At 40.8% G+C, this 23,025-nt stretch overlaps 1 protein-coding gene across 1 annotated transcript in view; it reads left to right on the top strand.

Annotated features, from left to right (window-relative positions):
- The window catches only part of LOC122187645 (glypican-5-like), a 370,735-nt gene that overhangs the window by 274,539 nt on the left and 73,171 nt on the right, over positions 1-23,025 (top strand). The window contains exon 8 of the mRNA XM_042885359.1: positions 143-293. Coding sequence (XP_042741293.1) covers positions 143-293 — 151 coding nt within the window. The remainder of the gene's footprint in view (positions 1-142; positions 294-23,025) is intronic.

Below are 23,025 nucleotides of genomic sequence, written 5' to 3'. Positions count from 1 at the left end.
AAATACAGTACTGCTAGAATCAATCTATGATGTGAGTAGCAGTTCTGGAGAGAATGTGAACATGCTTGTTGCTTTGTAAACCCAGCAATCCAGCTTGGTCACTAGAAGCAGGAGCTTTTGATTCTTTGCTCTTTCATTTTAGCTGGATGCCGAGAAAGCAAAATTAAAACTGGAAAGATGGTCTTCCCGAGATCCTGGCAGTGGGGGAGGAAGAAGTGAAGAGTTGGAGACAAGCGGGGACTGTGATGATGAGGATGGCTGCCAAGGATCTGGTGACAGGATTCACACAGCAGGTAAGTGCATTTTCTGTGGACACATACAGAGTTTAGAAATTCCTATGTGTCACAGTTAGGTGGACAGAGCTAAGGTTTGCAGTGCTTGAGTTACTGACAAATTCCTATTGAATTCAAAGAATTTGAATCGTAATACATGAACAACTGCAGTAGAACTAGAATGGTACAGGTAGTAATGCAGAACAATTTAACACTTGTCCTGCAGATAAGAGACTTAAATTGAGAGTGAAAAATCTCTGCAAGGATCTGTCTGGATCATAGAAATACTGGAAAATCTTTCCTAGTTCCTGTGGGCACTTCAAATAAATAGAATATTAATGCCCGTGTAGACTGCACTAAGTGTTAACATAGATGTTGATTGATTGCGTAATTATACTGAAGGATGATCCACAGAGAATTTTGCTGAAAGTATATGTTCTTGTAAAAATACCTGAAGTACTGTTTTAGTGGTATTGAGCAGCTGGATAAAGATTATCCTGGTATAAAATGTTGCGATAGCCTCAGATATGTATTCTGCAATATTTATTCTGGTAAGTACTTGACTGATATGTCATCAAGCTTGGAATCAGCATCACAATCTAACTTCCACCAAAATACTGGCAATTTAATAGGTAATTTCTTACTGTAATAAATCATCAAGAAGTGCAGTGTTTTTTTCTAAACAGTTGAAATTACTTATATGTCTTATCTGGAAGTTCTGATTCATATCAGGTCATCAAAGTGTAATTGTATTAATTATTGATAACTTATGTAAATGTATTTTCATTTGAATGAACAAATATGTGAAATACGAGCATAACATGTGTTGAATAATGTGTGTTGAAACACAGTGCTCATTAAGGTGAGATAAAACGCAGGTGAGCTTTAAGCTGCTATTTCATGCAGCACAGATAAACACATGCCTGCAGCTTATCTTTTTACCACTAAGTAGAGTGAAAGAAAGTATCCCATACTCATGTAGGACTCACAAACTAGATTTGATGTTGGCTGCATTCAGGAATTTGGTTGTTCCTGGTATGAGTATTTGTTCAGGAAAACTGAGCTTAAGCGTGTATTCTGAAATATGTGCAGAGTGTCAGTTTTTTTTACAGTACCAGGTTATAAATACCTACAATATGGTATATGTTGTTGGGCTATATAATCAAGGTAAATGAGGTATTATTACATAGATATGATTCTTAACATTTTTAAGTAGCTGTGAGTAACAGATCAGGTTGGGATTCTCACTGCCTATTCACCCATATTTTTGAACAGAAGAGCTTTGGTGCAATGTTATTTTAAAACTATTTGCTTAGCTTTTTTTTTTTTTTTTTCATTTTTGGTTGTGTTTTATATATGAGCAATTAAAAGATTGCTAAGTATTTCAGCCCCTAGAGATCTGTGAGTGTAAATACTATAAATAATGTGCTTTCCTCTCTATGTGGTATGATACAAACAATAGCCAGGTGCTAAGCACTCTTTAATGAACAATTAAACTATAAATACACTGCTTGGGGAGGATGGGTGTGCATGTTTATGCACAATGGTAGATTTCAGATGTTCAAAAATAAAACCTGAAAGCTTTCAAGACTAGGCTTGCTGCTGGTTTTAATAATGGTAAATAAAGGAAATGCGTAATGTCTCTTTTTTCCTTTTTGCTGGCAATCTCTTTAAATAAAACATTCTATGTTGATATCATCCTGGATTTAAAAGAATTATATTTATACAAATATCTGTTTCATAGTTTAGTAGGGTTTATATCCAATTAAAAAAGAAATCACAATTAATTGTAGAAAATAGTATTGATTCATAACAGTAAGAATATTTCATTGTGCAGCAATAGTACTTCTGTTTCATAATTAGCTCTAAAATGCTATACAGTGTACAAGCCACTAGCAGTAAATACGTTTGGCATATCTGGATACAATTAAGAGATAAAATGGAGTAATCTCATTATAGAACTTCTTTGCTTTAATAGAATGTTAAAGAAATAAACACTGGATTGGATTAGTTGCATTTCCTCTTGCTGCATGTCTGTAAGATGATGTTTCTCATTGTATATCCTGTGAATTTGTTATGTTTCCTAAACTTAAAAGCTGTCAGTTCATCTGACTTGTTCTGTAGAAGCGGAACATGCCAACACTGGCTATTCTGTGTTCACTTTAAATGCACAGTAAATTGAGACGTGAGTTGAGGCTAAAGCTAAATCCCAAATAAAACCCTGATGTGAAGCTCAGAAAAGTCAGTGGGAATATTCTTACTGACTGCAGCGGTCTTGGAGCTGCGCAGTGCCACCATCTCATCAGTGAATGCTGTAACTTGGAGTCACATGCTGGAACAAAAGGAATAAGAAGGGAATAAAAATCCTTTCAAAACATAGGCTTTTTGCCAGAGCAACGATGTTTTTAACAAGTTCGTGGAAAACGGAAAAGAAGGAAAACAATTATCAAATTCAGAAATACTGGACTCAGAATCCAGTGCAAATTTCCTACATCTATAATTTCTTTGAAACCTATACAAAAATGAGACTTACAATTTATGTGTTGAGTTCTGCTTTAAGCACAGCAAAAGATTCAGAATCATTTAAAATAGTTTCTGAAAACATACTGAACAGTTCCTTCCCACCTTCCTGAGAAAAAAAATCCTTTTGACAAGAAGTTGGCAGTTTTGCCAACAGCAAGGCTGCCATCACCAAAACATCTCTTCAGAACTACTGAAAGATCCCTCTGGACAGGGTATGTTGCCATCTCTACAGTTTGCTTTTTCCAGCTACTAAGAGGGAGTCTGTCTTCTAGGTTTGGAACTTCAATGTGCACCAGGTGGAGTGGCTGTGTGCCAGCCAGGTGCTCAGTGTGATCCCTGTCCCTATTTGGTGTGCACTGTTTGCTGTGCGCACACTCTATATTCAGCGCACCTTACAATGGATGTTAAAGTCTGTGTTTCAGTTCCTTGTTTAATGTCTACACTTCTGTGCATATTATTTAATGCTTTTTTTTGCTTTTTTTACCAATAAAACTTTCCTAGACAAAATCATAATTATCTAAAAAAATCGCCACTTGTAATCATAGTGGGCTGCATTATCTATCCTGTATCATATGTGCTTATGCGATTGATTTCATACAGACAAGAGAGGCACCCTCTCCAGAAGCCAGCAGCCTTTCAACACGTTAGGTGGGGTAGGAGGTACTTGAGCACGTCAAGCTCTGTCAGGCCTTACCAGTTATCACAACTGTCCCTTCTTGGGGAAGGCTGGAGAAACATTAGATTTCAAGCAGATCCATGTGCTTGTTGGAAAGTGGCAACTTTTTAATGACAGCATCTGTTAATCATCTTTGAACAAAGCTTTGTTAGAAGAGAGTTAAGAAGAACAAATCCTGAACATAGATGTTGAAGTAGCTGTGCAGTTTGGATCACTTTAGTCATGCAGGTTTCTGGGCAGAAGTGCAAAGCAGAGGCTTGGTCTGAGTGTGTGATCGTGTAAGCATGGTCTGATGTGAAGATCAATCACAAAAGAACTCACAGAATGATGTGAGGGCCTATTCTCAAATAGGACTGTGCAGGATGCTCAGCAGTGTGCAAGGCTCAGCACAATGCAGGATCAAGCTGCTGCACTGTTTACTAGGGGAGGGATTAGCATCCTGCAGATCATCAAAAGGTGCAGCAGCAACAGATTCATGTTGTACCATACTTCTCCTCTCTTTAGTGAAAAGGAAAATAAATGCTTCAGTCTGATCAGTAAGAAGTGGGAAGGAAGTCCCTGCAGGGATTTCCCACTCCCAGCTGTGCTGCACAGCTGTACAGCTGTATGTTGTTAAGAAGTCTGATCCAAACAGTGACTGCCAACAATAGATCTCTCTTCAGAGAAGTCATCGGGTGGTTTTCGATTAAATAAGGTTTAGAAGGTCCAATAATGTTGGTCCACAGGCAGGGACCTTGTTTAGTGAGAACCCCAAGACTTCCATGCTGAAAAACAAAAATTAAGACAAAAATTAACCCAAACTTCTGTCTAGATAAGCCTGAAATAACATGATGGAAAGTCAGAAGGCATTTAGCAAGTGTGAGACCACAACTGTCTTCACACTGGTAAGGCATCCAAACAGCACAGGTTAAGGAGAACATCTCTTTTGGACTGTCCTTGGGCCCAATCCCAATGGAGCAGAGTAGGCAAAGCCAAATGCCTGACATACAGGAACTACCATCATTCTCAATTTCAGCATTCAATCTACACCACGTTTAGTTCACCAGCACGTTCAATCTAAAACATGGCTCCAACCCCCAGCTTTATTCATGGTTGTTGAGGCAATACACAGCATTACTGCATCTTTCTGCTCTAGGCAGATGTATGGGAAGTGCTGAGTTCCGTCCTGAGCTGCTTATTGAGCACCTGGAGAAAAGACCTGGTCAGCCCTGGGAGCACAGGTGAAGGCAATTTACCTGTGTGACAGGAAGGGGTGCAGCCTGGCTGCACCTCTGTCAGACCTCATTTGAGGGCTGACTGCCGCTACAGCAGGATCTCTTTCTGGAGATCTTTCTTTAGTGAAGCTTTCTCCTGTGAACCTGGAATCTTCTGATACAGGTAAGTAATCTTCCCTTCCTTTATAGCACCTCTCTATTGCGCCACTCCTTCAGTCGTTGTACCTTTGTTGTAGTATCTTTCCTGTTGTATTCATCTGTCCAACTGCTAAACAGAATACCTGAAGAGATTGTCCTGCTTGTATATTTCATCTTCAGGGCATAAGGGAAGCACTGGGTTTTTGATCCAGAGTATCTTTTTAAGTGCAGACAAATAAACTTTTTTATTTCTTCATATCTTCTGATGTATATCTAGTCTCAACAGTTAGGGAAGTTAATATATTTTTCCTCGCTGCTTATGAATGTTTTCATTATCTGTTGGTTTGGTAGTTTAGTGTTTTGGTGTTTTTCTTTTTGAGTATCAAGATTATTTTACTCTTGGTTGTGCTCTCATTCTTCCTATTTCTCTGTCTTGTCTAGGAATCAATGTTAGCATATGAGCTGTCACTTTTAATCGTGCTTTATTTCCATTCATGATGTTACGGGATGCACTTACACTTGTATTTATCCAAATAAGTAATTGTAAAGCTGCTGAATTTGTAATTATTAGTACAAAACATCAATATTGTGAGATCATAATATCTGCTGGCAGTCAGCCATGCTCATGAAGTTCTCGTTGCTATACAACCTCTCTTTCTTTGCAGATTATCTTAGCTCTCGGAAATATGTGAAATATATTTTTAGTATCCGTCTCCGAGCCTGGAGAAATTTCTCCATCATGCCTTGTCCCTGGCCCACGGCTGTGTGTAGCCGTTTCCTTATATCCTTTGTTGTGCAGGGTATTTTATCTCCAGTTCTGTTTTAAATAGCCTATAAAACCCTGTATTGCTTTTAGTGTTAATGCCTCATTACATCTATAAAACAGCATAGTAACAATTTAAGCTGTCATGTAAGATTGATCTTTTAGGTAACTCAGTGGATCCTGAACTTTATCGTTTGGGCTGGTAGAGACGGGCCTCTGTCTTCTGCCGAGTATGCAAACCCTGTGAGATGCATTGGGCATTCCTGGGGCAACAGAGGAACCTGACAGCTGCAGAGTTCTGACTTGGAGTTGTGTTCAAAGGCATAGTTTGGAAAGAGGCGTGGGAACAAGGAAGACCAAAGTAGTATGGATAGTCAGTGTAAAAAGTGTGGGTTTCAGTTGGTGCTGATGGAAGTGGATAGAATCTGGGGATGAGATGAGTTGCTTTGAACTTGTGGTGCTGTCGCAGTTACCTATTGGGCAGACTTTGCTTAGCATTTCTGTGGGTGGCGCTGACATTCTGAGCAGCTCTATCCTGTGCAAATAGGACGATAATGCAGCAGAGAGAGGAGTTTGGAGATGGGGATAGGATGAGAGAGCATTTGGAGGGGAGAAAAAGGTTTCCCCACTTCTCTATCCCAATTCTTTCTTAAATATTTTATAATCTACTGGCTGAGATGAAGTATTGTGTGTCACTTTAGCCTCCTTCATTGCATGGTATCATTTAAACTGAAATGCATATGAGAAGAAAAGTATAATCATTCTTAATTCATCCTCAACACTTACATGACAGTTTGAGCTGTAAGTGAAAGGGAATTCTGTTCCTTCGGATTTTTACTCCTAGAACCATGGTGAGCTTGGGTCCATACAAGACAGGAGTTTTTGCCAAGGTGTATAAATCACTTTGTGCGTGGCTGGATAAACATTTCCCCTGTAGCAGTTTTTTTTTTTATTGATAATCAGAATGCCAGCTAGAGGAATGACAGGCTGTGTGCCAGCTCTGTGACTGGGAACAACTTCGGTACTGCCTTTGGCACCTTCAAAGAGACAAAAATGTGTTTTGGGATATGTAAATCACAGCAGATTTTTGATCATTTCAGCAGTTCATAGGCAAAATTAAAAGGTAACAACATTTTAGTTCTTCCATTGCTCTATTCCATACGGAGTAATTAAACATTAGAGAGATCAAGATAAAGATGTTCGGGGCTTACCTGTTTACTGTAGTTCTGTGTAACCAGTCATCAGAGACTGCTGTAGATCATTGATGGGTAACGGGCTTTTACCAACCTATTAAAAATATTGCCAGTGATCTGTATCCAGTGAATGAAATTGCTACAGCTCAACACTTTTTGCTGACTTGGACAGCAGAATTTTGTCTGGTTACTTTCCACGGCAGCAAATGAATGTGTGCGTACTCTTCTGAGATGTGATTTGAAAACAACCCTAAACTGGAAACTCACAGATGCGATTTTCCACTGAATTGCTGCTCATGGGTATTTCTCATAAAATCAACTTTTACAAACAGAAACATTACAGTACTGAGCAGCCCCAAACTGGAACAGCATAGGCAGACTATGAAGAGCATGAATGAAAAGAGATGATTTGGTATGTGGCTTGGAGAATGTACCCTATAGGGAGAGACTGAAGGAACTGGGGCTGTTTAGTCGGGGGAAGAGGAGGCTGAGGGGAGATCCCATCGCTCTCTTCCAATATCTGAAAGGTGACTGCAGCGAGAGGGGTTGGTCTCTTCTCACAGGTGACATGGCAAGGGGAAGTGGCCTCAAGTTGCTCCAGGATAAGTTTAAGTTGCATATCAGGAAAAACTTATTTTCAGAAAGGGTTGTTAAGCACTGGGATGAGCTCCCCAGGGAGGTGGTTGAGTCACCATTTCTGGATGTGTTTAAAACCATTTGGATGTGGTGCTCAGGGACATGATTTAGCGGAGGGCTGTTAGAGGTGGGGTAGTGTGGTCAGGTTGCGGTTGGACTTGATCTTAAAGGTCTTTTTCCAACCTGAGTGATTCTATGACTAGCACTATGAGAAAGATAAGCTCCCGAGAAAAATAGCCTTTCTGATCACATGAAGCAGAGCACCCTTCCTGCTGCAGGTCAAGAGCAGTCTTCAGGCAGAGACTTTGACCCCACGCAGGTCATGCCTACCCCTGTGGCAGTCATCTGCAAGCATCAGTGTGGCACCCAGAGATTAGAGGCCAAGCTAACTGGGAAGTGAAAACTACCCTCCTCAGTTAAGTCTCCTCAGTTGTGTGATTTAGATCCTCCTGACAAGAAATTCATTTAAGAGCTGTAATATCCTGTCATGCCAAGTACTGATGGGATAAATGTGAAGGCTAAGCCAGTTTGCTCCCAAAATGCCATAAAGTCAAAATTAATTAAGAGGAGTTAACAAGGAAAGGTCCTTCAAATTACTTCAAAATAGATAACTCATATAACTTAATGGCAGCACTGTTTAAAATGTTAATTCCATTATGCTATAAGTAAAAAAAAAAAAAAAAGCGCAAATCCTGCAAGCCTAAGGAAAATGCTTTTCACCTGCAAATTAGTCTTCATCCCACACAAGGGAATGCTCAGCTGATAACAGCTAAGTGATGGCAGCATCAGTGCAGCACCAGGCGTTGTGCCTGCCAGGCCTTTCCTCCTCATCAGCAGAAGCAGGAGCCTGAGGACCTGCACGAAGTGAGCGGCTGTGCCGTTAAAACCTTGCTCCTTGTTTTGAGGTATTTATCAGACTTCGTTTCAGGGTTTTAGTAATATCCAGAGCCCTAGCTGTGAGAAGCAGTGTGTTTGAGAAGTAACATGAGGATCTCCGGAGCTTAAAAAACATCACTTTTCTCCAAGAAAGGTGGACAGTAAAGGCAAACCTATGACCTCGTTTTATTCCAAAGGCAGATTATTCCAGGTTAGTTAAGGTAAGGTTACAATTTACCACAACCTTAAAGTCACTCAAAAAGCCTGTCATCTCTCGTTGCGTACATGTGAAAGGCAAAGAACAAAGGTGTTTGACAGTGGTAGCAGAACTGAAAGTCACTGAGGAATGAAGAGGTTCTGTTTCTCCCTGCTGCCACCTTGCCTCCTTGCATGATTCATGAACAAAGCTAAGAGGTTGCTGCTCCTTTAAAAGAGGAAAAGAATAGCTTTGCTTTGTTTTTTCCTCCCTCCCTGTCTTTAGACTAATGTGTCTTGGGGGTATTTTGTCTTTGCTTTCCAGGAGAAAATGCCTGGAATGCATCAGGTCTACATTTAGAGGTTTTCTATTCCTGATTGTCCATTTTAAGGTTTAATAATACACCTTAGAGCGCTGTGGTTCCTGAAGCCAACAGATATGCCATCGCAATGTACCAGCTGATTAAATTTAGGGTCAAAACAATACCCTGAAAGAAAGTATAGTTTAATTCAGTGCGAAAGTGCTGTGCTCTCTGTATTCAATTTAGTGTAAGAAGAACAGAACTTCAAGCTGAAGTATGTGACATATGAACTGGATTGTGGATTTATAGGGCTAGATCTGCCTGACTTGAGATCAAGGTACTTATAGTAACTTAAACCAGCTGAAGTTCTTGCACATCATTAAATACCTTCCTCGAAAAGAGCTCAAAGATTAGAAACATTGTTCCTCAGTAGGTGATTTTGCATCTGATTTATCCCTCAGTGGTCTCCAGTCTCATGGATTTAAGGGTATTTATTTTCTGCCTGTCTGTCCTCGGAGTAGTTAAGCAGCATTTCCTTGAAATTTAACACTTTTCAGGATGGGCAGGACAGCTGACACCTTTCAGAGGAATATCTGGGTTTTGTGCAGATTCAAGGAGACTGTAATGCCATCTGCCAACCTTAAGCCCAGGAACTGAGTATGCATTGTATGCATTGCAGAACAGTGAAGTTAGAAACTTAATTGTTTCTATACAACATCCTGGAGTGTGATTCTGAGCAAACAAGGTGAAGCCTGTAAATCATGGGTGTCCAACCTCTTGGCTTGCCCGGGCTACATGGAGTGAAAAGAAATTGTTGCTTGTACATAGATTGCACAGAAAGTAATGCCTCCTATTCAAATGAAACTGCAACAGATACAAAGAGCATAGTAACACTGTTTGACAGAGCAAGATAGTCACCACCATCAGCTGTGCATTTCACCAGCAGTGAACAAAAGCTGCATGCCACACTCATACAAATCTGCCCCAGCAAAAATGACCCACTGCTGCTGTCACTACTGATGAAACACACCACCCAGCCCTCACTGTGCTCACATCTACTATTTGCTCTCTGTAAACGTTCAGCAGGTGTTGATGAATGTCAGTGGGTGCTATTTTTTCCACGAGGGAGTTCAGTGACACACCTTTGCTTCATACACACTTTCACATCAGATGCTGTTCTGTCAGACTGCCCTTTTTCTGCCACCTGTTGCACAGCTGCAAAATGTAACAGAATATTTGTGGGAATGTTCAGCCTCTGCTGCCATCTACCAACATCTGTCTCTGACATCATGGGCTTATATCATAAAATAGGAGGCATTACTTTCAGAGCAGCCCCCATGAAACATATAATGCGGTTAGTGTAAATTAAGTAACAAAACTTATTTTGTGTGTGTGTGTAATTAAAACATTTTAAAAAGCCTGTAAAACTACTGGGTCTTTTGACCTTGTTTTTGTGGAAATGATGAATTGCCCTGGTTTGATGGCAGTGGTTGGAATTCTTAGTGTGCTCTCAAAGTGTCTGTCAGAGATTTCTGATGAAATTTTACTCGTCCTGTGCTTCATCCTTGAAAGCAGTTGCTTACAAACGTACACACTACCAAAAAGTGATGACATAAGATGTGATTGTGAAGCGAGGGATGTTTTTCTCTTGTAAGAATTCTTATAAAAGCCTGGTGAAGAGACGGGATAATTTTTTTTGGTTGAATTGCAACTCTATGTTTCATTTGAAAATTTGTAGGTACTGTATTTGTGTCGACTGAAAATTGAGTTGAAAATATACCAAAAACGTTACATGAATTTTTCAGGAATCTTGAATATTATTCTCAGATTCCTTTATCAGCATGGAAAACAAGAGTGCATGTTTTTTTGCTGTTTGCAGGACTGCATTCAGCCAATGTATCAAAATGCATGCAATTATTTGCCATAACTTGAGTCAGCACTGCTCTGCGCCCTCCCGGTATCCTGGTTCCAGCTCCATGCTAATCACGCACACAATCACAGAATCACAGCTCGTCTATCCCAACTTTCTAAACTTCCTTCCAGTGTTTGGTAGCTGCTGAGTGATGGGTGTGTGCCCAGAGCCAGGCCACTCAGTGGGGAAGAGCTGCTGCCCTGGTGGTGTGGGGCGGGGGATGCCTGCAGGATGGGCTGGGTGACAAGCAGCTACAGGCCATGGGTTGGACATGCCCGCTCTAGACTATGGGTTACTAAGGACTCTTTGATGTAGTTGTCAGTGATGGAAAAGCCAGCTGGATACAGTATCTTACAGCGCCTCTTATAATGCTTTTGGTCTAGTTTCTCCATTTCCCTCAGTTAATTGTCCCTCATGCTTATTCCTTTCAGAAGTTTTTCTCTTTCCTGAATTACATTTCTATCTCTAGTTAATATTCCTTAATGTCACAATTAGAGATTTCAGCCCTTGTCTTCTTGTCCTTAGGGTTCTATGCAGTTGTTCTAGCATTGTTGAGTCTTTCTTTAATCAGTCTCTCAGCCCCCCTATTTGTGCTTGCTCTTCTCTGAATTTCTAGTAGTTTGTCAAGCCAACTTGAACATATTTCTGAAATAAAGTGACATAAGGAGCCAACCAAACTTTGAATTTTATTAAATACTATTTTGAAATTTAGAGGATTTTGGGGGGTATGTGAGGTATCTTGCATCACATTAGAGTCTGTTCATCTTCTATATATACGCTTCTGTCAAGATAACAAATTAATGTTGTTGAGCAAGATTTAAACCTTTAAAATTTAATGTTTCTATTTTAGTGTGTTCTGAGGTTATCTGTATTTTTGATCCATGCATGATTTGCTCATGCAGAACATACACAAGTGAGCTATCTCAGTAGCAGCGTTCCCCAGAAGGGGTAAGATGCAGTAGTCTGATATCAAACCATTCAATTTAGCTGCAAAAATCAATCAAACATTCTCAGAATCCCAGTTATAGCCCATTTACCGTTGAACTGTTGTCCACAGATAGCAGTTAATTCAAGGATACCTAGGATTACATCAGGATGAGGACTGAAATGTCCTTTGAATCCCTAGAAAGTAGTGCACTGAAATCAGTTGCTTTGGGGGTGAAATTTCATATCGTCTATGCCTAAGGCTTATCCATTATTCACACAGAGAACCTTAGGAATTCTCAGCTTTCAAAACTGTTTGGCATTCGTCTCAAATGAAAGAAATTAGGGAGAGTTTGCCATTGCAGTATTGAAGCTGCCAAGTAATAGATCATTATCTGATATTTATAGCCCAGAATTAAGACTGGCAACTCAGGCATGCTGCTGACCGTTCAGCAGAGAGGTCCTAATAATCCAATCTGGAGCAGCAGGGAGGGGAATAGCTTTCTGATGTGAAGTCAGACAAGTAATTTCCTATTTAAAATTTGATTAGATAAAATCTTTTGAACATGTGCTTGTAAAGGAACAGCTTGTTTAAATATGTATACTGCTGCAGCACATGCTGTACGCTGTTACAACTGAAGCCAGCACAAAGAACATTTGCACTAACCTGAACATGCCAGGAGGGGCACAGCACTCAGGGATAAACTCGCTCAGGATAAATCTCTTACAGAGTGACAACAATAGAGCTGATGGGGAAATGTAGCTTTCATTCTACAAGAAAAAAATATACGTATTGGAAAGGTATCGTTGTCCAAAACAGAAACATTTGGTAACTTCTGCAATTAGGTAAGCATTCATTTGAAGGGGATATTTGTGTAGATTTTCAGTATAGAAGGGGAAAATACAGAATCAACCTTGAATATTTTTCTGCTTGAAAATAAGTCAGATTTTAAAGCTATCTAATTAGCTTGATGTGCCATACAGAGAGGTCTTAGGCATCTATTTGATTTCAAGATGTAATAGAAATCAGCAGGAGTAAAAGCAGTAAATAAATTTAATAAATTTAAAAATTAAATTTGCCCTAAAAATGAAATTTTGCCCTAAAACTTGACTCAGCAGTCGTGACTGGGAGTTTTGCCTTTGGCTTGAAGAGGTAACAATTTGAGCAACATCTGAAAGGTCAGTTTCTGCTGCCCATATGCTTGCTTTGCAGGGCAGCATCACAGAAGCTCCAGCCAGAGAAGCTGCCTGCAAAATTGCTGCAAAAGTGAGTTCTTGCCTGGGCCAAAATACAGAAAATGACGATGTTTCAGGTTGAAGAGTCATGGCAAAGTAATGCTCTTTTGTTCATATCCTGATTTATATCATTTACAGGGCCCATGGCAGCATCTCAAAACAGCTATTGATAATAGAGCACGCTGTCAAAACTGCAATGCTGTCCCATGTCAGTTTCACTACAGAATCCCATTGCAGCAGTTCAGCACAACTGTAGCAACGTTGGAACATTTCTATCACTCGTCATAAAAAGGGCTTGCATGATAGTCCTGGGAATATTCAAATTACATTCTGAAAAGGATTATTTTTGAAAGTGACCAACTGCTTAGATTCACTGAGAGTTTGTTTTTGTTCGTCTCTTTTCATGGACTTCTTTTTTATTTATTTATTTATTTTTATTTTTTAGTAAAACCTCAGGGACTGTAGATCTACAAGCCCACTGTGTGGAAAATAATAGTTTGCACAAGGAGATCTGGTAGGTATGTGACAAATCTGTGACCCTTCCACAGGCCCTACCCTGAAAGCAGGGATTGAGGGCGAATGAATCCCATCCCCAGTGACTGCTGGAGGTGCAGCCCTACCCAGCAGAACAGGAGCGTGCTGCCTGTCTCCAGACTGCTTTAATGTTTTGGTTGACTTGAGGTGAAGCCCACATGGATATCAGGAACTGAAAGGAGCTTAATCAAAAAAAGGGCTTTAATTGTATCCTGAGGTCCTGTGGCATCTTAGCAGATCTTGGCAGCTTGTCGGTAAATGAATCAGATGCATTACACTGATGGGGACATAACAGTGCTTCAGTATCATACTCAAATGCACCAACGGGGAATGCCCAGTGGGAATCTCCCTATTAGTCCCCCCAGAGTGAGTAATCAGTAGCCATCCATGAGAGTAGAAATACACAGTCCTTTGGATTTAATGCAGAAGGTGCTGTCAGCTGAACACTCTTTGTCAAGAAAATTTGCATAATCTGCATCACAACAGAAATTGGAAATGTACCACCTCAAAGAGGAATTGAAATGAAAATTTTAAACTGCGGATAAATCACAAACCTGTTTGCAAAGTATATGACAATATACTGTGAAGTCTAAAGAAGTCTGCTCTCTAAAGGAACAAACATGCAATCGCAGAAAATGTTTTTGTATCTATATAAGTAGACTAAAAACCCATCAATCTACGGAATATATAAAAAAAATGTAAAAAACAAGCAAATTATAAATTCCTAGAGGACAATTTTCTCCACGGATTATGCAAACACTGCATATACTTCAAGTAAAGTCTCCTTTTATTAAAAATGTAACTCGTGATATAACATGAATAGCAATTCAGAATCTATATTATTGTTACCTGATAAAAGGATATTGAAAAAATGAATTGAACTAACACAAGTGTGTTCAATATGCATGAAATTTCTATTTAGCCTGTGAAATGCAAAGCAGATAGATAGTAGCCATTTCCCAGTACTGTAATTACTGTGTCACCATTTGTAAAGTATTTATGTAAAGTACAGTCCTTGTGGCTAGCCATGTGCAAACTCTGCCTCTTGTTAAAAATCCAGTCGTTGATTTCAAACCCTTTACAATGCTGGTATTGGTGACTGCACTGTAATCCATCACTAGTTTTATTTCATGTAATCAGTCTCTTTCTTTTGTATGTATTCTTGTTGGACAGACTTATCTATTGTACATACTATCTTAATATTGTAATTGAAGTCTATTAAAAAATGGAATCCTACTTTATTTGTCCGCTCATGTTACAATGAAGGCTTGGACACTGCAGTAGACATATCTTTTCTCAGGGCTTCTTTTCCCATTTTTGCAGATACACGCATTGATTTTTAGCGAGGCTTACTTTTTCATGGCTACTACTGGAAGGGCCTTATCCGCTTTCTATACTGGTCACAGCCATTTGAAACTAGATAAATGCTTAGGTATGTGCTCATGAGTGAACTTCTGAGATAGAAGGCTTTCCCCTGCTAATCTCTTCTTTGGGACTGGCCTTTTTCATTTGCGGGAGCGATGGGGACATGTCTGTGCCCTTCTCTGAGTTGCAAGCCAAACATCATTTAGGTCTTGAACTAAGGGACGTGTTCAGTGGGGAAGTACTGTGGTGGCAGCTGGACAGTTGGACCGGATGGTCTTGGAGGCCTTTTCCAACCTTGATGATTCTCTGATTCTGTGATCAGGGTGGCTGTTGTACACCAGCTGCTCAGGCAGGTCTGCCGGCAAAGCGTCTGCAAAGGGCAAGGAGTAAGCACTGAGAGGCATGGTTTGAAAGATGGAGATCCAGGGCATGTCTGCTTCCCTTGGGAAGCAGCTGGGAGCTTTATCTCCCTGTTGCCACACTGTTCTTGCACTAGTGATACTGTGATAGCTGATGGCAGCCCTCAGCAAGGCTTAGCAATGTGCACTCACAGGCACGTTAAACTCCAGTGGTGTCTGCCCGAGTTGGTGTGAAGCATGGTAGGGTAAGCTTGCAGCTGCCTGCAACAGCGTGTCTGTGCACTTTCGATTTGCAAAATAAGTAGATGTGTGATCTGTTTTCTCCTGGGGTCTCGTATGATTCACGGTTATCTTAACTGTGTTACAGATAGACCACGTTAACACCGCTGCCTTAGAATGGAAGGCTTTTTGCCTTAGAATGGAAGGATGGTGTTAAGATATTAAGAGCTAAGGCGAGTTGTCCTGAAGCAAATTTGTAGAAAATTGCCCAGTGTTAACATCTTAAAACGTCCATCTTCAAATGTGTGACTGCTAAACTTTCAGATGGTGTGTGATAATACAATAATTGATGAATTACTTGCAGGCTCACACCTTTTCCTTGGGAGTACCATCTTAATATTCTTCTTTAAATTCTTCACCAGGCAGAGGTAATGCGCATGTGTCACTCAGTGCTATGGAAAGCTAGTCGTCATAAGTTAAGGATGATCCTTTAATGATTACTTGAATATCTTTGTTAGGAAAAAGGTATACAAATATGATGAAATTAACAACAAATTAATGTCACAGTGCACTAGGAGTGATATTTTATTTGGCTTATTGTTAATGAATATGTTAGATTTGGAGGCATGAATGCTATAGCTGATCAAAGGAAAAGAATTGTTTTGAAATAAGCAACAGGAATTGTTGTCTATCCAAACTGTGCATACAAATTAACAAGGCTCTCTCTCTATGTGAGATTTGGTCGGATACTTTTAGTATGGCATAGGTGATGAAACAGCTGTGTGCTGAGTAAAACAGCTACGTGGCTGCAGTCATCTTTGTTTCCTGTTTGATGTGATGGCTTGTAAAATGTTGTTAGGAATAAATCCCAGGAAGTGGGGAGTTGCATGTGGTTAGGGGTTTCTCGAGAGCTGCAGTGTTCAGTTTCTTAAGGCATGAAATGATTTGTTCCCTTCGTGCCTGTGCATCTGTGGATTAATTGTATTTGTATGGGGATTTGTATGTTTTGAGTACTGTCTAAAATTATCAAGGCTATGGGGGAGGCTACATTTCTGTTTAATTAAATACATCATCTTTGAGCTGACTAATAAGGGTTTCAGATGAGCTCCCCAGAGAAGCTGGAGAAATTAAACACCAAAGGCATTTTTTAGATCCATAGGTTAGATCTAATTCAGCATTGAACAGTCTCCACAGTATTACAAAGGGTTTGTATTTTCTCCTGCTGTGGGTAAAAGCAGAGCCTCTCAGCACATCCTTTCCTTTTTTGGAACCGCTCTCCTTTACCTGATTCTAGATGAGAATTCCGTAGAGAACTCCTACACCCCTTGTTTCTCGTAACTTCTCATGGGTAGTAGTGAGAAATATTAATAACGAGAAAACAATCAGCTAAATTTGCTGCTTTTTCAAACCCAAATCTTTCTTTTACTACACTGTGTCAAAAATGTCTATGGCTGTGAATGTGCCGAGATCTTAATGCATCCCTCAAGCATCTGTCATCTTGGTTAACACCAGCTAAGTACCTGCCACCAGGGCTATCATCTTTTGAGTATGCATCAGAAAAGTCACATGAGTTTTGTATACAGTAGTACATTAGCAAAAAAAATTAATTGGTATATCTAATGAGGAACACACATTGGAATAATATGCTCTGTTAAAATCAAATTACCTCCAACTTTAAATTGTATTTATCTTAAAATTTAGAACAGTCCATCTTTGAAGGCAAGCAGGCATGGCCACGTGCCAAGAGAAAAATCAGATTTTCTGCTGCAGGATATATAGGAAACCATAACAAACCTAATTACCTGTTACCGCTGCTAAAGACCCTTCATATCTTAGCACTCTTGAGATTTAGCAGATTGTATCACGTCTTCCTGATGAGTAGTTCCGACTGAGAAATTGAACATTCAGACTTAGTGAAATAAAAAAAGGATTCAATTTTGAAAGATGACAATTTGTGAACAGCTTTGATGTAAAATGCTATAAATGCTTTGAAATGTTTAAAATTTAGTGTATTTCCTCATGCTGTATGTTTTGGGTTTTTTTGTTTGTTTGTTTGTTTGTTTGTTTTTGTGCTATAGGAATAAATATCAGAATAGTTTCAATTTTCTGAGATCTCTCTGCTCCTCAGCCTTTCTTAGAGGTCAGGATATCAGCTTGGATTCTTCTTTCTTTATTTATTTTCAAGGTTTTTCTCACAAGAGACTCAATACAATTATCTTTATTCACAACTTCTAGGTAACAGGGATCCATGGGGCATTCAAAATCTCTTATTTTTCCATGTAACTCTTGGGCACTTCGTGATCCCAGTCTGTTTTGAAATGTCAGCAGGCTCCCAGCAGGTGCTGGAGCTGCCCAAAGGGGACGTGGGCCGTAGGGGACCTGGACATGGGGAGAGCACAGGAGCGCTGTGGAAGGCAAGGCTCTTATTTGGGCTGCCTAGCTTTCAACTGTTGCTCTCTGTTCTTTATTAACATTTCCTCGATATTGCTCGTGAGTTTAAAAGTTCAATACTGACTTTCTGGCATTAGCTCAGTGCCTCGTGATTTAGACGTTGGCATTTTTATAAGCAGAAAAGAACGCATTCAGCTGTGGCTCAGGACGGGAATGAGGCCACCAACATCCCCGTGCAGCACAGCTCGGTCAGGCCCTGCACATGCCTGCAGCTGGCTTCACAGCTCTCCTGAGCCACAGCAGCACTGGGCTGTTGCTTGGCTTGGGCAAAGGCTCACCAGGGCTGGGCTGACCCCCGCCTTCCTTGGGCACTGCTGCCTGGAAGGGCCTCATCACACGTACGAGCACATTTGATCATAATAATTCTATTTAAGCCTAATTCTCTACTAATGCTTTTCAGGCCTTCGGTGCCAATCACAGATCTCATTCCAACATCCTCCAGACGCAGTCTTCTCTCTCACTTTGAAAGATTCCAGTTCATACAGTCTGGCAGAGTGTAAGGAAACCCCCCAGCCCTCACTGCCAGCTCTGTCTCACATCTGGCCGGCTCTCCTGGCAGCAGAACTCGCCAAGGCCCAGTGCTGAGCACAGACAGCAGCAAGAGGCTGAGGCCAAGCCTGAGCTCCTCCATGCTCAGGCTTGCTCACATTGGCAGCACTTGGGGTCGTTATAGTTATGTGATAGCCAATTAAGAAGAGACAAGAAATAGTACTTCATTAAGGGTGCAGGAGCATGCTGTGCTGATCCTAGCAGGACACGTGCACACATCAGGCAGAGCTGGCTGTGGTGACTTGTGGGGAGCACAAGGCCTGTGTTTGTGCCTTTGCCTTCCAGGCTTTAACCCCGGAGCAAGCCTAAGCAAATACTTTGTTAGATCCCCCTCCTTCCCAGTGCACGTTGTTTGTATGCTTAATCTTAGCAGGTTAGACAGAGAACAGATAAGAACTTTCTTTTCTAAGCTTTCTCTCCAATCGTATCTGATCTCCATTGTTTCCTTCTGTTGAGAGCATAATGGATATTTTATTCCTGATTCCTGCCTTCGTAGCTCCCTGCCTTTGGAGATCTATTGCACTGAAGGGATGGATTTTCCTGCCGCTTACCTGATTTCAACTGGGAGAGCTGTTCTGTTCTACAGGAGCAGGCTCAGATGCTGGCAGCTGTGAAACAGGTCCCTTATTCAGGCAGCCATCCCATATGATGTGGCATAGAACATTGTCATGTCAGAAATCAGATTACCCTTCCAAATCGCCTCTTCTTCTTTGTGACCAAATGGCATCCTGTGAAATGTGTTCTTTTTGCAAAGCTGCAGCCCTCACCCTGCTGGCCTGCGCACTCACACGCAGACATTCCAACCAAATTGCACGTCTGCATTCATCTGGGATCCTGCTTAATCTTCTCCCTCCACCCATCTTCAGCATCTGCTTATCAGCTGAACTAATTTCTGTTTGCTTTCCCAGCTGCATGTTAGAGCCTCAGATTACTCCAGCTTTAAAAAGCAACACTTGTTTAATTAAAAGGAGTTGCCAAACTGTCTCGAGAGTGCCAGATGTAATAACAGGAATCATCGCACCGCTCCTTTCTTTTATTCTCTCTTCTCCAAAACACCTAACAGCAATCAAGAACAAAATTAGCAATAGTCAGCCTTAAAAAAAAATGAAAGTAAAAAAAAAAACACTAGCCATGAAGAAAAGCAGGTAGTCAGCCCCATAGGATGAGCTGCAGTATATCGTGCACCTTAGAAAATAAAAGTCCTCTCTGATTCTCTTGTTGTCGTATTTATAAGTGTCAACTGTTCTATTTATTGCTCTGTCATGTTTGAAGTTGTACTTAAAATATTCAGAAAGCTGTCAGAAAACCTCTTGCAATACTAAAATGTGTCTATGAAAGTGAAAAATTGATTTTTCCGTAAAGGCGGATTCTCTAGTGAAATTATGGCCCTGGTGGAAGTGTACTCCATTTCAGCGTGTTTTAAGGTGTGCCTCTTGGATAGCATGCTAATGTTATACCTAGATGCATTGTCTGCACACACTGGATCCTTTGGGCATGCAGAAATTCAATAAGGAACAGTTCTTTTGTATGATAGTATGTCCTTTGTGTATTTTTCTATGTAGTACTATAAAATTAATTCAGCTTCTCTCCATATTGAGCTTATCTACTTCCCCAGCATTAGGGTACACTTCTGCATTTTACGTAGAAATGATATTGTAACTTCATTTTGTTAGAAAATTCACTTCGGTTGTTTACAGAGCAACTTCAATCCTAGAGTCAGCTCCTTAACTCCATGCATATTTTTGCAACATTCTACCCCTAGGTTAAGTGGGATGTGAGGTTGGTTACCCTGCCTGTGACAAGGCACAACTTGGAGCACTGATCAGAAGCCAGAACCCTCGCTCTTACGAGAAGTTTTATATGTAACTTTTACAATGTCACGGCCTGTAGTTCAAATACCCTTTTACTCATGAGACTGTAAATTCTTTTTGCATTTTTCTAAATATCAAGTACCATTTCAACTTCTGTTTGGGGAGTTCATATTTGCTTTTAAGGCCTGAAAAAAGAATCTCCACTGCTTGCTTCAAGCTGAGAACTCATTGTCTGGTACCGGAAATTTGACTCAACTTTTTCCACTTTTGCATATAGTACCCTTAAACCTTTGCTGACATGATTTGTAGAAGAAAATCATTTAGTGTGGTGATCTGTCCATAGCATCCTGACTACAGCTACTTTCTGCTCCTAGCCAAAATTGGCTATAGACTTTGACAGAATCACAATTGGACCTGAAGGTTTCTGCTTTTTTAGTTTCCCATCAGACATTATCATGGGTGATTATTTCTGTTCAATCGCTGTCCTCTAATGCTTCTCACAGACAGAACATGTTACATTGGGACAGACTCATATATGATTAGAGCTAAAACACCTTTGTCCCTGTTTCAAAAACTGGCGTAGATTGCAAAGCCAAGGACTGTGAAGACTCGCATTGTCTCGAGTCAGTTTCAGTGAGTCAGGGGTTAATCTAGAATAAGCTCAGCCAAGGCAGAGTAAGTTCAGTCAGACAGAGAGATAGAGATAGATATATAGGGATATATAATATATCGCCTCATCCTTTTTCACAATTAACTTTTTAACAGACTAGATTAGCCATTCTACAGTCTCCTTCTATGAGATGAGCTTTTCATTCCTGTGTAAGCTCTTCGGCTCTGTGGATCTCTTTGGATCTTTTGGGAACGTTCTGGAGCTCATTTTTCCAATTTTTACTGTTGATGGTACTTCCAGCATATGACACTGCACCTTGTAGCAGAAATAAATCCATATATCTCCAATTTAAACTTGGTATTAAATTTCTACCTTAATTCTCTGTCTCCTGTCTTTGACATCATCCAGTTCGAGGTTCTGATGCTTTGTTGTACTGGCAGTATCTTCTACCTTCATGTCATGAAGTCCTGGCTTCAGTGTCCAGATTTCTAGTGAAGATAAATTTTAGGACCTCTGATAATGTTTACTTTAGCCCAGTATCCAATAGTCATTCTTTCGGCGCTGGCTATAGATCTCCACCTTTTAATCTAGCTTTACCTATTTTTAAATTCCTGTTTTCCTGTTCATTTTTTTTCTATCTTGGTCAGTTATTCCATATTTGGCATCATAAAAAGTGTTGATGTCTAGCTCCAGTTGGAATAGACCTTCTGCTTGTCATGAGTCTACCTTTGATACTTGTGTTAACCCTTCCTTCTGTCATGTTCACAACTGCCAAAGAGGCTCCAGCTCTGCAGGCACCCCTGAAGTCAGTTCACAGCTTTCAGTTGCCCAACTCACCCATGGTCTCAGTCCTAAGCATGGGTATAGAATCACAGAATGGCCAGGGTTGGAAGGGACCTCAAGGATCATGAATCTCCAACCCCCTGCCACATGCAGGGCCACCAACCTCCCCATTTAATACTAGACCAGGCTGCCCAGGGCCCCATCCAACCTGGCCTTGAACACCTCCAGGGATGGACAGGGCATCTGCCTCTCTGGGCAGCTGTTCCAGCACCTCACCACTCTCTCTGTAAAGAACTTCCCCCTGACATCCAACTTAAATCTTCCCTCCCTCAACTTCAAACCATTTCCCCTTGTGCTGCTGTTATCTGCCCTTTCAAAGGGTTCACTCTCCTCCTTTTTATAGGCTCCTTTTAGGTACTGAAAAGCTGCGATGAAGTCACCCCGCAGCCTTCTTTTCTCCAGGCTGAACAAGACCAGCTCCACATACCATACCAGTGGGGAATAAAGTATCAGAATGCATCTGATGGAGTTGTTCAGAGTCCTGGCTTCCAGGTGCTCACCTGCACTTATCTAGGTTTTAAAGTTACGTTCCAAATATTAATTCTCCCACAGCATAGTTGCCTTGAGACTTTTGGAGTTTTGCTTTTACCTGAGGTGGTGTGACTTCAGTATCCTCATGCTCAGTAGTGCTCTGAGATGTTGGGGAGGGACTTCTTGTAAGGGCATGTAGTAACAGAATGAGGGGAAATGGTTTTAAACTGGCAGAGGGTAAATTTAGACTAGGTATGAGAAATCCTTTCCTATGAGGGTTGTCTCATGAGGTTATGAATGCCTCTTCCCTGAAGGGGTTAAAGACCAGGCTGGATGGAGCTTTGAGCAGCCTGGTCTAGAGGGAGGTGTCCCTGCCTATAGCAGAACTAGATGATTTTAAAGGTCTCTTCCAACCCAGATCATTCTTTGATTCTATAATGATTCTATGTTCTTCCATCTCCTATACTGTCATCCTGATTTAAAACTGAAGTAAAACATTTATTTAGTTGGGATCCAGATTGTCTGTATTTTTCATCTTTGTTAGGAGCATGACAGCTTCCCTGACGTTTTACATATACAGCAGAGCATTTTTGCCATATTTTGATATCTCACACTTTACCCTTTGAGTCCTTGATCACTGAAATGTACTTACTGTCCTCTTCTCCATTCTTTGCAAATGCTCCATGTATTTCTGCTTTTCAGCTGGAGTGCTCATTTCTCCAGTCAGTTCAGCCTGTTGGCACTACCAGGTTCTCCTGCATGACCCTGGGCTGCCTGTAAACACGCACGGAGCCGAGGTTCCCTCACATGATTGCTGAGGTGATAAGCCAACGCTGTGAGGTATGTGCATCTTGATGACCCTTGCTTGGTTGCCTTGCCTTTCCTGCTGGCCTCCAGCTCTTTGGTGGGACCTGCTGTTGGCACCAGCCTGTTTCACTCGCCTGGGCTGTGCC

The sequence above is a fragment of the Lagopus leucura genome, unplaced genomic scaffold (genome assembly GCF_019238085.1).
Source record: "Lagopus leucura isolate 7727_CA_CO unplaced genomic scaffold, USGS_WTPT01 Super-Scaffold_100049, whole genome shotgun sequence".
NCBI lineage: Eukaryota > Metazoa > Chordata > Aves > Galliformes > Phasianidae > Lagopus > Lagopus leucura.
This window is presented reverse-complemented; position numbering and strand designations above follow the sequence as displayed.